The sequence below is a fragment of the Cryptomeria japonica genome, chromosome 4 (assembly GCF_030272615.1).
Source record: "Cryptomeria japonica chromosome 4, Sugi_1.0, whole genome shotgun sequence".
Classification (NCBI taxonomy): domain Eukaryota; kingdom Viridiplantae; phylum Streptophyta; class Pinopsida; order Cupressales; family Cupressaceae; genus Cryptomeria; species Cryptomeria japonica.
Window position 1 is genome coordinate 230,651,753 of NC_081408.1, and position 16,367 is coordinate 230,668,119.

Here is a 16,367-nt window from a genome sequence, read left to right on the forward strand (position 1 = left end):
TTCTTGCCTCTCTTTGTAGAGTACTTCTACCATAGCCATCATTTCCAAAAAGGCTTTATAAAATCTCTTTCATTAAGCTCAGGGTATTCATGTTCAGTTGCAATTTCTCACATCTTTGGTGGAAAGGTCCTTCATTTACCTATCTCTAGTTTATACTTTGTAAATGTGCGTTCACATCATTGGCTCTTAGATTGCATTAACATCCACCTTTGCAAACACTAGTCAAACAATCTCTCATACCATTTGGTCTAATAACACTTTGAAAAGATAATTGAAAGATTAAATATACTTCTAACAAAATAAAAAGAGATTCACTATAAGAGAATCCTTCAAAGTGTGGCAAGTAACTTGGTTAATAAATTATCCTAGTATATAAGATTTATGTATATACAATGGCATCATAACTAATATGTATTTTAGGGTGGCCCTTGCTAACATACATGGAAGGTGCCACTGATCTCATGTTAGGATCTATGACTATTGCACATGAGATGTTAAATTTTACAATGATTAAATTGAAGCTCTTGAAATTGAAATTAAAATGCTTAACTAAACATCACAACAATTAAATAATGAATTATCAATAGAGAGAAAGAAGAGAAGACAAAGAAACACGAGTTGATAATACAGTTCACCAAATGGCCACATCTTCAGGTCCCTCTCCAACATAGTGAATGATCCTTTATTATGCTCCAGAAAAAGGTTACAAGGTCTTCAATTTGTTACAAAGTCTCCTTATGTCTCCTTGGATAATAATGAATTACAACAAGCTTGACTTCAAGCTACCAATGAACAAAGCCGAACAATTCACTATCACAAGCTAACTCTCCTAATTGTTTAGCTCTCCAAAAATTATCTCACAAATCACTCACAATTCTCCAATGTCCTCCATTAGTAAAATCACCCCCCTTAAATATTCTTTTACATGCCCAAAAATGGGTTAACAATATTATCTCTAAAATATTTCCCTTATCCTCTAAATTAGGCCCTTAAACCTAATTAAAACCCTTTTACAATGTAAATACTTTTTAAAAATTAGCGATCTAAAGTTCCCATGGCTCTTTTTATTCGAGCCCCTTAAAAATCTTTAAGAATCTTATATAAATTTAAGGGTTTGATTGAGGCATGATATATATAGGGAGGGCACAAGATAAACACAATCCCCTTTGGCTTTCAAATCACCATACATTAAAAACAATTTCGACCATAGTGAATACCAAATTGTATGTAGGCATGGTGGTGGAGTGAGAAAGGAGTGGCCAAATATGAAACTATTCACTATAAATAAAACGTCTACTATTTATAGGATAAAGTAGTTCCTCTAGCGCAGTGGATGTTAGGTAACTTCAGAACTGAGAGGTTTGGAGTTTCAACCTCTCTTCTATCAAATTTTAGCAGTCAAAACAAAATCCGCCTATGCACCTAGAGCAACCACATAGTTGCCACATTTTTGTAGCATCTAGAACATATTATTTTTTCAGTGACACAACTATCCACCTAGATCAATCCTCCCCACTAGAAATTTTTTAGACCTCCCAAAGCTACATTTATTCTCAACTTAAGTGTGGACATGGCCTCTCCACTTCTCATGCATCATCTGACCATCTATACACCTAGCTCATCACCATAATCAAGACTACAATGATATTGTTGAACATATACATCATTCTATCACTTCCATAAGCATCTACATAAACTGCTCCAACTATTAACCAATAACCATTGATTAGTATCGAGCTGAATAACAATGCATATATAAAAGTGAATGAATCAACAACATTTCCATCGTTTACAATAGGAATATTTTTAACTAAGGGATCCTCTAAACTCTGAACCATAAGTTGATGACTTGGATCATCAATGCTTTCATTTGTTGTCTACTCATGATGTACTGTTGATGTATCCTGTGACGTTTGATCTTGATTATCTTTGATCGCTTCATGTTAATGCTTAGAATCACCTGACTTGACAAACATAAGAGATAAATATTTACTTTCATTAATCACCCTCTTCAACTACCTTATGTTTATAAAATACCAATCAATCTTAATCATGTGAGAATTTACAATATACCTGATGTCATCTTTAAAAAAATGATACTGATTAAATTTCCCGTAGAAAATAGCCTTTTGATCATATATATATGTGCTACCCAACATTGTTCGACAAACATCTAGTGGAACCAGATCAAACTGCACCTCATCAACATACTTAGTTGAGATTGTGAATCTTAAAGTGCATTGCCTTGTTACTTGTAATTCATTATTTTCGCAAACCCAACCTAGTCGATAAGGTCTCTTATGTGGTGTAGTTTTCAATCCCAAATTCTTTACAATATCTTCTAAGATTAAGTTAGTTTGGGATCCACTATCTATGAATGCATCAACTTTAGTGTGTTTAGCGACAACCCTTATATGAAGAGAGCTCATTTCTTTTCATATCTTCAGGGACATCATACACTTGAGAACTAGAAGCAAAATTAGCAACAGAAACATTGGTAATTGAAGCTTTACCTTTCAATCCCATCATTGTTATCTTAGTTCCATCTTTAGACTATGAACCAAGATCCATAATAACATTAATGACCTTCTCCTTACCTTTCTCTTTCCGAGCCCATTTAGGCTTCAATTCTAGATGGAGTTGTGAGAAATGATCTTCATCATGCCCTTTCCTATCATAATGAGAGAATGTGAATTGATCATCCTTATTCTTAGTGATAGATGTCTTCTTCCCCTTTTCCTATTTTTGCAACTTTAGATGACACTTGTAAAAAATCATCATTATCAATATTCTTATCCCTAGACTCTAGATATGTGGCTTGAATACTGACTTCATCCAAATTACTAGGATACAACATCAAAATAGAATCTCTTAGGTAAGAATACAAACCACCTATGTACTTAAGAAGGGTATCCTGAGTATACAATAGAATATTCAAAGCAATAACTCATTTTCTAAACTCATGGGTGTAATCTTGGACAGACTGACCCTTAGCTTGCATAAAGGTTTTCCAGTTAATTGTAAGTTGTTATATATGACCAAAAGGGTAGAAATACTTCTTGATAGCAGCAACAAATTTGATCCAAGTCATAGCGACATTAGCATGGCAAGAAATTTATTCTTGAGTCCTACTCTCCCACTAGGTGAGTTGTTCCTCCGAACCGAAGAGCAGCTAAATGGATCCTAGAAGCATCTTCTACTAGACCTTGAATCCTACACTACACTTCTACTTGTTGGACGCAATCAGCGAACTTTTCAGCATCTAATTCTCCACAATACTTAGGTAATTCAAGTTTTACATCCAATTTAATTACAGGCTTAGATGTTCTCTTGAAAGGATTAACAAAATTAGAAGAAAAAGAAGGGGAAGAAGGAGGAGCTTTTGCTGGCGAATCACCACCTGTCAATCGCTTCCCTTTGTCCTCTCAATCTTCATGGTCCTTTGATGAATCTCCTTTTTCATGGTTCATTTATTCTTTCCTCTCTTTGTAGAGTACTTCCACCATAGCCTTCATTTCAAAAAATGCTTTCTATAAATCCATTTCATTAAGCTCAGGGTATTCATGTTTAGTTGCAATTTCTAACGTCTTTCGTGGAAAGATCCTTTGTTTACCGATCTCAGGTTTATACTCTACAAATGTGCCTTCACCTTATTGTCTCTTAGATTGCGTTAACATCCACCTCTGCAAATACTAGTGAAACAAGTTGTGATACCACTTGATCTGATGTTAGGGTCTATGAGTATTGTACGTGGGATGTAAATTGGTACAACGAATTAATTGGTCTTGAAATTGGAATTGAAATGATTAATAAACATCACACCAACTAAATACAAAATTATAAATAAAGAGAAAGAAGAGAAGACAAGGAAACACAAGTGGATAATGGAGTTCAACAAATGGCCACATCTCTAGGTCCCTCTCCAACAGAGTGATCGATCCTTGATTATGCTCCAGAAAAGTTACAAGTTCTTCAACTTGTTACAACGTCTCCTCATGTTTCCTTGGACATTAATGAATTACAAAAGTTCCTTCTCCAACAAGAATAACAAGCTTGACTTCAAGTTCCCAATGTACCAAGATAAACAAGTCACTATAACAAGCTAACTCCCCAAATCGCTTAGCTCTCCAAAAATTCTCTCACAAATCACTCACAATTCATCCATGCCCTCCATTACAAAAGTCACCCCCCTTTAACACTATTTTACATGACCAAAAATGGGTTAACAATATTATCTCCAAACATTTCCCTTATTCCCTAAATTAGGCCCTTAAACCTAATTAAAACCCTTTTACAATGTAAATCCTTTTTAAAAATTAACATTGTAAAGTTCCTACAGCTTATATATTCGAGCCCCTTAAAAATATTTAAGAATCTTATATAAATTTAAGGGTTTGTTTGAGGCATGATATATTGCGAGGGCTCAAGATAAATGCGAGCCCCTTTGGCTTTCAGACCACCATACATTAAAAACAAATTCAACCATAGTGAATCCTGAAATGTCTGCAGGCATGGTGGTGGAGTGAGAAATGAGTGGGTAACATCGAGGTCAGTGGTTTGACCCCCTCAGTCCTGCCAAATCCGAAACTATAAACTATAAATAAAACATCCATTATTTATAGGATAAAGTTGTTCACGTGGCGTAGTGGATGTGACGTAACTTCAGAATTGAGAGGTTGGGATTTTGAATCTCTCTTCTGACAAATTTTAACAATCAGAATAAAACCAACCGATGCACCAAGGGAAACCACATAGCTACCACATTTTTAGAGAATCTGGAACATATGATTTTTTCGGTGACACATCTATCCACCTGGATCAATCCTCCCCACTGGAAAGCTTTTAGACCTCTGAAAGCTACATTTATTTAGAAATTAAGTGTGGACATGGCCTCCCCACTTGTCTAGTATCATTTGTCCATCTGTACACCTGGCTCACCACCACAATCAAGACTACAACAATATTGTTGAACATATGCATCATTCTATCACTTCCATAAGCATCTACATAAACTGTTCCAACTACTAACTAATAACCACTAATTAGTATCAAGCTGAATAACAATGTAGATATAAAATTGAATGAATCAATAATATGTCTATTTTTCATAATAGGAACATTTTTAATAAAGGAATCCTCCAAAATCTCAACCATAAGTTGAGGACTTATATCATCAATGCTTTCATTTTTTGTCTCCTCATGCTGTAGTATTGATGTATCTTGTGAGATCTAATTTTTATTATCCTTGATTGCTTCAAGTTCATGCCTAGAATCACCTGACCTAACACACATAAGAGACAAATCTTTACTTCCATTAATCACCCTCTTCAACTGCCCTATGTTTACAAAAGACTAATTAGTCTTCATCCTATTAGAATGTACAATATACCTGATGCCATATTTAAACAAATGATACTAATTAAATTGCTTGTTGAAAAGAGCCTTTTGATCATATAAATATGGGCTACCCAACACTATCCCACAAACATCTAGTGGAACTACATCAAACTGCACCTCATCAACATATGTACTTGATATTGAGAATATTAAAGGCCATTGCCTTGTTACTTGCAATTAATTATTTTCGCAAACCCAACCTAGTCAATAAGGTCTCTTATGTGGTGTATTTTTCAATCCCAAATTCCTTACAACATCTTCTGAGATTAAGTTAGTTTGGGATCCACTATTTATGAGTGCATCGACTTTAGTGTGTTTAGCAGCAACCCTTATATGAAAAAGCTCATTTCTTTTCTTATCTTTAGTTACATCATACACTTGGGAACTAGAAGCAAAATTAGCAACAAAAACATTGCAAATAGAAGCTTTACCTTTCAATCACACCTCCATTATCTTAGTTTCATCTTCAGACTCTAAACACAGATCCATTACAATATTAATGACCTTCTCTTTACCTTTATGTTTTCGAGCCCATTTTGGCTTTAATTTAGGATGCAGCTGCTAGCAATGATCTTCACAATGCCCTTTCCAATCACAATGAGATCATGTGAGATGATCATCATTCTTCTTAGTGGTAGCTATCTTATTTCCTTTTTCTATTTCTGCAACTTCAGATGACTTTTGTACAAAACTATCATTGCCAATATTCTTACCCCTAGACACTAGATGTGTGGCTTGAACACTACCTTCATCCAAATTACTAGGATTCAAACATCAAAATAGAATGTCTTAGGTAAGAATGCAAACCACCTATGTACTTAAGCAATGTATCCTAAGTATACAATAGAATATTCAAAGAAATAGCTCATTTTCTAAACTCATGGGTGTAATCTTGGCTAGATTAACCCTTAGCTTTCCTAAAGGTTTGCCAATTCATTTTCAATTATTTTATATGACCCAAATAATAAACTTGCTCCCTAAGAGAAGCAAAAAAATTCATCCAAGTAATGCCAACATTACCATGGCGAGGAATTTTTTCTCAAGTCATACTCTCCCACTACGTGAGAGATGTTCCTTCCAACCAATGAGTATCTAACTGGATCCTAGAAGAATCTTCTTCTAGGCCTTGAATCCTATAGTAAACTTCTACCTATTGGACCCATTCACCCTGCTTTTTAGCATCTAAATCCCCACAGTACTTAGCTAATTAAAATTTTACATCTAATTTAATTACAAGCTTAGATGTGCTCTTGAAAGAATGAACAAAAGTAGAAGAAGAAGAAGGGGAAGAAGGAAAAGAAGGAGATGGAGGAGCTTTTGGTGGTGAATCAACACCTCCCAGTTGCTTCCCTTTGTCCTCTCAATCTTCATGGTCCTTGGTTGAATCTCCTTTTCCATGCTTCATTCATTCTTTCCTCTCTTTGTAGAGTACTTCCACCAAATCCTTCATTTCAAAAAAGGCTTTCTGAAAATTTCTTTCATTAAGATTGGGCTATTCATATTCAGTCGCAAATTTTGATATCCTTTGTGGGAATGTCCTTCGTTTACTGATCTCAGGTTTATACTCTACAAATTTGCCTTCACCTCTTTGGCTCTTAGATCATGTTAACGTACACCTCTGCAAAAAATAGTCAAACAAGCTTTGATACCACTTGGTCTGATGTTAGGATCTATGATTATTGCATGTGAGATGTTAACTTTTACAATGATTAAATTGAAGGTCTTGGAATTGAAAATGAAATGATTAACTAATCATCACAATAATTAATTAACAAATTATCAATTGAGAGAAAGAAGCGAAGACAAGGAAATAGGAGTTGATAATGAAGTTGACCAAATGGCCACGTCTCTTGGTTCCTCTCCAACAAAGTGATCGATCCTTGATTATGCTCCAGAAAAAGGTTACAAGGTCTTTAACTTGTTACAAAGTCTCCTCACATCTTCTTGGATTATAATGAATTGTAAAAATTCCTTCTTCAACAAGTACAACAAGCTTGAGTTCAAGCTCCCAATGTACAAAGATGAACAATTCACTATCACAAGCTAACACTCTAAATGGCTTAGCTCTCCAAAAATTGTCTCACAAATCACTCACAATTCTCCCATGTTCTCCATTAGAAAAATCATCCCCCTTTAATACTATTTTACATGCACAAAAATGGGTTAACAATATCATCTCCAAATTATTTCCCTTATCATTTAAATTAGGCCCTTAAATCTAATCAAAACCCTTTTAGAATGTAAATCCTTTTTAAAAATTAACATTCTAAAGTTCCCATGGCTCATATTATTCGATCACCTTAAAAATCTTTAAGAATCTTATATAAATTTAAGGGTTTGTTAGAGGCAAGATATAAATTGGGAAGACTCAAGATAAATGCAAGCCCCTTCAGTTTTCAGACCACCATACATTAAAAATAATTTCAACCATAGTGAATCCCTAAATGTTTGTAGGCATGGTAGTGGAGTCAGCAAAGAGCGGGTAACATGGAGGTCAGAGATTTGACCTGCTCGGTCCCACCAAATCCGAAACTATTCACTATAAATTAAACATCTGCTATTTATAGGATAAAGCAGTTCGTGTGGCGCAATGGACGTGAGGTAACTTCAGAAGTGAAATCTTGGGAGTTTGAATCTCTCTTCTGCCAAATTTAATCAATCGGAACAAAATCCATCGATACACCTAGAGCAACCACATCTGTAAAACATCTAGATCATATGATTGTTTCGGTGAAACATCTATCCATCTGTAAAAACTAGTTTTCTCCTTTAATGAAACAACACTAACAAATCATTAAGTCACTTAGATGATTTATATTAAAGATAATAATAACTACACTAACAAATCAGCAAGTCATTAAGGTCTTGAAACTAGAATTGAAAAGATGGCAAAGGAGAGTTGTGTAGGGTTCAGTGCCACCTTTTTAGAACATCTAGAACATATGATTTATTCAGTGACACATCTATCCATCTGTAAGAACTAGTTTTCTCCTTTAATGAAACAACACTAACAATGACTATCCCCAGGTCTCGGTTGTGTTGGAAGAAGAAAAAATGACATATTACATGGAGAGGATGCAAGAAAGATGGTCAGAAATCACAAGAAATTTCAAAAATGGGTGGAATAAGGGCACATTGACCATTGACAGTACGAAGGTAAAGGTGAATTAGACCATGATTGCTAAGGCTACGGGTTTTCCGATAGAGGGCATCAAATTCTAAAATGATAGGAAGCTATCGGATGTTGCTGTAAAGAAATTCCTGAAGGACGGGGAGGAGAAAGCTAGGCTAGTGAAGGGCAAACACACTTACTACTCCCCTAAGGTAATCAAGATGATCTAGAATCGGGTTTTGTTTGTAATTATGGAATTTATTACTTTAGATGGCTGATTTACAAGGGTTTATAGCTATCATTTTGTTATTGTCAACCATTTTTGGTATAAGGAAAAAAATTTCATTCCCTATTACTTGTTCTATACCCTAAATCCTAGGATTATGGATGCTATCTCTAATCCCAAAACCAATCCTGCTATGCAGTAAGGTCTTATGGTGGTTTTGTAAAACCACATCAAGAATACCATGGTTCAACTGAATATTGTAGAGGTTTCTGAGTCGGACGAGGATTTGGATAAGTCTGATGATGATGATGAGGGTGAAGCTTATGACATAGAAGCTAAGGTTGAGGATGACCCCCACATTTATGGGTCGAGCAAGTGAAAAAGGAAAACAAGGCAAGAGGATCAGGGTAAAGGATCGGCTAGAAGGAAGTAGAAGAGGGAGGATGATGATAGCTGGTATGAGGAAGAAGATAAGACTAATGATGATATGAAGACAGATAGTGAGGAGGTTCAAATCATCTCTAGCAAAAACCATAAGGGGAAGACTTTGCGAAGTGAGGATTTGGGGGCTAAGAGTCATTTGCCCTTCCCTAATGTTTCTAAGGACAAGGGCCTAACTGGCCCCATGAAGGAAGCTAAGAATGCAGAGTCGAAGGAGGTGGGTCTGGAGGTGAACTTGGATCCTACGAGAGACAAGGCCCAGGATAGCTCCCATCAGGATATTGACCTCTGTTTCAAAAATGGCATGGGCTGCCTCAAAAAGGTTTTCCTTTGGGTTCAAAAGGAAATAACTAGCATAAAAGCAAAACAAATCTAGGAGGCCAGCAAAATTGATACTTTAGAAGCTATTGGCACTGGAAAATTCAGTTCTCTCCTTCATTGTTTAAGTGAGCTTACCAAGCCTATCAGTAAAACTGAGGAAATCATAAGTGCTCAACATAATAGCTTCCAAATCTTGGAAAACAAAGCTGGGGCAACTGAAAAAAGGTTGGAAGGGGTTCAAAATAATCTCAAAAGGATTGTGGAGCAGAGTCATAAGATTCTAAAGGCCGCCTCTGATAGCATTAAGGTTCTTATTAGAAATATTGAAAGTGACCAAGGGGAAAAGGCCACTGGGAGCACCACTGAGGTGAAGGAAGATAGCCTTGAAGATAAAGAGACCGGTCATGGTAGAAGAACCCGCACAAGCACCAGAAAGTGGCAAAGCCAAAGTAGGAAGATTGAGGAAATCAAGAGGACTTCTGAGAATATGGAGCAATTGGAGCTAGAAGCTGTCGAGTTGCTAAAGAACTTTACCTACCCTTGGTTTTTACTGATGTCTTTTCTTTAGGTCCTATGTGTTGTGTCTTTTTTTTGTTGGCTTTTTGTTTTCTGGTGAGCTATCTTTTCTATGTATGTTGTCTCTTGCTTTTTTAATATGCACTAATGACTATCTTTTGATATAATGTTGTAAACAGTTTCAGGGGCCCTTCAAAACCTGTTTTCCTCTAATAAAAAACAAATCATTAAGTCACTTAGATGATTTATATTAAAGATACAAATAACAACACTAACAGACCACCAAGTCATTAAGCTCTTGAAACTAGAATTGAAAAGATGGCAAAAGAGAGATGTGTAGGCTTCCAAAAGTTTCAAATGAGGTAGATAATGAAGGCAATAGCAACCTAGATGTGGTTGATTATGTTTGTCTTGTTGGTTGTGGGGTTTTTGCTTGCCCTATTTTTACCCTAGGGCTTGTGGTAGAAGGGTCTTCTAGATTTTCTCTCTCTACTTGATATTTTTCACTCATAACCTCATTATGGGATTTGTGATTTATTTTTGGTTGACATTGCAATCCTTTTTACAACCTTTGTTTCTCTTTAAGGGCTCGCTTCTAGGTTTTGGGATTGTTGGCTTCCTCTTGATCTGGCGTAGGGGCAACATGGTTTCCATGTTTTTGGTTTGTTCTTTGTCTCTATGGCACATCATATCTTCAGAGCCTCATCCTATGGTGGGTGCATCCTTCAAGATTATTTATTGCCCTTTTTCTTTGGCTTTTGGTGATGATGGTGGTTGTTGCGATAAATCAACTATTATTATTTTGGCTCACGTGACTTCTTGGATGCTTTGGGTTATAGCTTTACCTTCCCCTCCTTTAGTGCCCCTAGTTACTTTCTATCTCAGTTTCATCTATTTTCATCTGTGGTGGGCACAGTCTATTGGTGAATGCGAGGGCCTGTAGAGCTTTTGTTTGTTTAAGCATTATCCTTCCTTGTGGGCTTTCTTGGTCCATATGGGGTTTTGATAGGTTGAATTCCTATTTGAAGGCCATTTGGCTGGTTTTGCATTTTGCTAGGGATCGTTGGATAAGAAGCTCTATTTGTGGATTGGTCCCGATAGAGGTTTTGAGGTTTTTCTAGGTTTCTATAACTCCTTCTCCCTTCATGATGAACTTATCTTTAGATTTGGCATAGGTTTAGAGACTGCTCTTCAAATTTCATATCCTTCTAGTTATATGTTGCAATGTTGGTCATCGTTCTACTCTTCTCAAAGGCCCTATGGATGTGGGCTTCAATAAGACTTTCTTACATATTGCTCCCATTGCTAATCGTAGAGAGTTGTTGAGTCCCTTTTTGTTGTTACTCCTATCGAGGTTGGAGATAGTAGCAAGGACTCCTTTTCTCTCTTGTTTTTGCATGGTAGTTCTATTGAGGTGGACACTCTAGTTTAGTTCTCCAATAAAAATTGTTTTGCACAAAGTGGGCCTATTGAGGTGGACTTAGAGGTTGTGCTTGCGAGGTCTCCTTCCTAGATTTTCTTCGGTTACTTACTACCCATTCTCACTTCAATAAATACTATTGTTTTTAATGGTTTAACATGTAACAGGTTACAAGGGGCATTTCAAAATGTGTTGGTATGTTTTGTTCTGGGCCTGTCTTTGGCTACTCTTCCTATAGTTCAAACTCAAAGTGCTCTTATGAAAAGAAGGTTTAAGCGTTCCTTTCAAAACCTAGTTTCTCTATCCTTGGCTATGCTTCTTCCTAGCTAAAGGTGATTCAAGCCTAAGTTTTCTAGATCCTATCGAAAAACTACAAGTTTTGTTTGATATGAAGTAATAATTGTTCTCTGGTTCGCTGCTTCAGTTAAAAGCTTCTTGTCCTCTAAAAAGTGTTGGTCTTTTCCGATTTTGGTCATATCATGTCTTGTGAATTCCCTCTCTTCCACTTGTGAACTCTTCTGTAAAAGTTTGAGCCCTTTCCCAATTTAGGAAATCTGAATAGATCACTATATTATTAAGATAAATTTATTGTACATAAATATTAATAACAACAACATTAACAATCTACTAAATATAAGGAGAATTAAACATCTTCCTTGAAAATATTATATTTGATAAAGAGTAATCTTGTGCAATATCCCAAGAGTAGCTTAATAAACTTTAAACATAGACAATACAACCCATTAGTAAATATAATTGCTCCATTTATGCAATTTTTTCCATAAAACTTTAGTGAATGCTAAATATTTATAGCAAAATAGTACAGTCGTTACATAATATTGTCAAAGAAGCAGAAAAAGTAATAAAGAAATATGAACGCGAAGAAGCTACCACGCATAACGGACTTACCAATACTTTACATTTAAAAGTGAACCCACATTCAGACACAAGTCCATAAAGATACTGCAACTACTGGGGTTGTTTTCCACCCAGTTATTAGGGCATCTCCATTGGCCTCAACACTAAAGCCTTCTCCGTTAGGAAATTCTTTCAGCAGTAATCTGGCCTGATACCAAGCTTGATAGCTGAAGCTCATCTCCCTCAATCCCTTATGTTTGAAGAAACATCTCCACACATCAATTTTAACATGCCTAACTCTCCTTTCGGTTCCCTCACAGGCAATCGTATTCGTTATCTGCCTTCCACAGAATATTTCCTCATACTTGACCCTTCGAGGATCACGTCTATCTGGCATAATCACATCATGGGAGTCAAAACAAGCACTGCTATGGAAAAGGACATCGACTAATCGCTTTTCAAAATAAGGAGAATTGCTGTCAACTTCAACCTCTATATTCACCATTATCCGGGGCCTTAATCTCTTTATAACATCTATAACTCTCTCCAGAAGACTCCAATTATATAACAGCCTATGGAAAACAGTTGGAGCGAACACTGCGACAGCCTCCCCAGGTTTAATGTTGAACATACCTTCGTGAATCTCCTCCATACTTTTGATCTGCACCATCCTGTAAGAAAACGGAATCCCCAAGGAATGAGCGAGCTCGTGAAGTCTTCTTCCGCTATCTTTCAGATCATCCGAATCCATTCCAAGTGCCGTGATCCTCAGAAGCTTAATCGAATAGGAAGAACTTCTCAACGCAAGGCTCTGCATCAGCACCGACCATTGGCACCCATTACCAATCTCCAGATCTATCACATGAATTTTACTTGAATTTCCCACTGTGTCTAAGATTGCCTGCACAGACGTTAGTGTCACCAGTTTGACATACGGGAGAACACTGTTATAAAAAGCGAGCACCTGATTAAATTCTTTTCTATTATAACCACTGTTGAAATTGTTGGCGAAATTGAGAGCTGGCTTTAGAGGTTTCGTCAACTCTTCGCATGCCTGGCGTTCGATTCTCTCCTCTAGCGCCGCGGAAACGTAGTAGCAGAGCCTCTGTATGGGGCTTCCCCACTGCGAAGAGTAGTTGCGACACTGCGTCAACAGCCTAGATGCTTGATCATACTTTTTGCTGGTTATTAAGTCCGCCGAGATCAAAATTAACTGAGCCAATTCTAGCCCATGCTGGTCTTCCATCGCCATTGGAGGAGTGACAATGTTAAATTCTAAGCCGCCATTAGCATAAGCTCCGATATATCGCGTGCCCGCGAGTTTGATGATTTCTTCAGACGAAAAAATTTTCCCATCGGTGGGCATTTCGCCGTTGAATTTAGACGGCATCATGGAAACATCATACTGTGGCAATGGAAATTCATCCACCTGCCCTGACATTATATTCAGCACCGTCTGATCGCCCATTGAACATTGAGTATTTTTATACCCAAACAGTGCAAAGCTCTCAGCCATGGTTGCGTTCGTTTCTTCCTCCTACAGAAAGTAATTCAGAGTGTAATATCACAGAAACGGAGGAAATCTATAATTTCATAGTGTAGGTTTTTCCTCTGCAGTCTTTCTGCGGTTCGTTGTCAAGGTATTTAACAATGTTACTGCAGGATTCCAACAAGTGCTGTTCTTTGAATCCATACAAATTCGTTAAAAAAAAACAATAAAATAGATTCGTCGGATCCGTGTCGTTTAAAATGTAGACCTCATTCCCGAGAGGTGGTATGCATTTGAAAATGAAACAGATATAAATTTTATCTTGGAAACTGCAAAAATAATGGCAGAGATTCGGTCGGAACCGCATCGTTTAAAATGCAACTTAAATAACGAGAGGTGGTATATTTTCCTAAAATAAAGAGGCATTAATTTTATCTTCGAAACATTGTAAAAATAAATTTAATTTTTAGGCCGAAGGCGTGTCTATTGGTAATGGACGACCTGTTTTTCAAAATCAATAGTTGAGAATTCACAAGAATCGGTACAAGACGATTGAAACTCTTTCGTCCGTTCATCTTTTATCCACAAAGTGTGAAACGGCCATAAACGTCAGATTTGCATGGTTTCGTACTTAAATTAATATAAATCATCCATTTGCAAAAATATCTGTAATGGCTAGCTCACGTGCTTCGTTGGTGATAGGAACGGCTATGTACAGACGTGGTTACTACACGAAACTTCCGTCACCAAATCTGTGTTCAAACGATAATTTTGAGATGAAGTCAGGGGGTTAGCATGTTACTAAATATACAGAACTAAAAAACTTACATGCAATGCAAACGGTGGCATTTAATCTTATTTACAGTTATTTAGAACTTTGGTTTTTAGCAGTCTGTATGGTTGTATTGTCATTCAGTTTTGTTCAATTTTATGTGAAAAACTAAAGTAATAGTGTAAGTTTGTTATTTAATTAATTATTCAAATAATAGTATTTTAGGTTTCTAGATATGGGATTGCTGGATAGTCAAATTTTGATATTTTTTCAGTTCAATTTTTTATTTTTTCTATTTGTGATGTAGCTGAAGGTAAAAAAGATGATAACGGTAATGATGGTTGAGAAACTTCCATTGACACTTCACAACCCTTTGATGTATATGGTAAACTAGATGTCTAGTACCCACCACCTCGTCCTTGTTTTCTTCATGGCACATAATATCCACTTGTTGTAAATAATCCTTTTGTTCTTTTGAATATTCTCCTAATTGAACTTTTGGTCTATGACTCTTTGCACCCATATATTTTTTGGAATATGTGTAAGTCTATTTTTTATAATGGTAATATAGATAGTTATTCATAAAAAATAATAATTTAATAACATAAATAAGATTTTAAAGAACTATATGGAACGATATTACTTCATTAAAAATATATTGATATAAACTAGTTTTGTTTGTTATTGTGTATATTTATGGAGAAGAATTTCTAATCTTTATTTTTTATCATTTATTATTCATCATATTTATGGACAAGGCAAAATATAATTTGAAAACCTTTATGTTTAAATCATAGGGATATATTTCAAAAAAATTATTGTAATGGTAAATTTTATGCTAATTTCTATTTTGGTTTGGACCGCAGTTGAAAGAATTCCTTAATACAATTACCTATTGAAGAATGCTATAGTTTTGTGTAAAGTTAGGTTCATTCCTCTATCTTTTACGCATCCCTCTTATATAACTTCTCATATATTTGACTGTACCTCATCAATTTCCACACATTTTATATACACATTACATTTATTGCACCCCTCCATCTTTGAAAATTCATTTCTCATGTAAAAAGAATACCATTCTCTTGTCTTTGATCAATCTGACACCACCACTTATGAATATAACATGAACATTGAAAAACTTCAACTTTGAAGATTTCTACCTCTTATCCATTTTGTGGGGTATGAATATAATACCAACATTTTGAAACATAAATCTTAAAGTTTTCTATTTTTGAACCATTTCATTTTCACCAAAACTAAACTTGGTATGCATGTCACATGATGATTGATATGTAATGGTATTTAAAGGCAATCATTTAGAATTAATTCACATCCTAGAAACATAATCAAATCATTCTTGAATCACTTAGCTTCTTATAGTATTCAAGGAGCATTTATTAGAGGAACATTTTGATTGGTGCACTAAAAGGACTATTACTACCTCTAAGTTATCAAGGATGTATTTTTATGCTTCTTGCTTGCATGTTTATTTTTGCATGATAATAAATTTGACCCTTTAGCTGATTGACTAACAAGAAGTTGCCCACAAAAATTTGACAACCTTTGTAAGGATTTTATAAAGTTATTTTATCACTTTTTACAATCCTTCCACTTTGACCACCCCATTAGGATTTCATTTTTTAATATAATATACCATTACCATGTCTAATATTAGTCTGAAAGTTTAAATTCTCAAGCTTTATATTTGTCTTTTATTTATTCAACAACCTACTTATGGTCCTAATATTACATTGAGGAGTTCTCCTCAAAATATTATAGGGCTACCTAATCTTAGGAGACTAAGATTTTGTTTGT

At 35.7% G+C, this 16,367-nt stretch overlaps 1 protein-coding gene across 1 annotated transcript; it reads right to left on the reverse strand.

The window, feature by feature from the left end:
* Nucleotides 1-12,373: 12,373 nt before the first annotated feature.
* LOC131027270 (GRAS family protein RAM1-like) lies at nucleotides 12,374-13,807 on the reverse strand. The gene has a single exon (XM_059219049.1). The coding sequence runs from the start codon at nucleotides 13,805-13,807 to the stop codon at nucleotides 12,374-12,376; it is 1,434 nt and encodes a 477-aa protein (XP_059075032.1).
* Nucleotides 13,808-16,367: the final 2,560 nt, after the last annotated feature.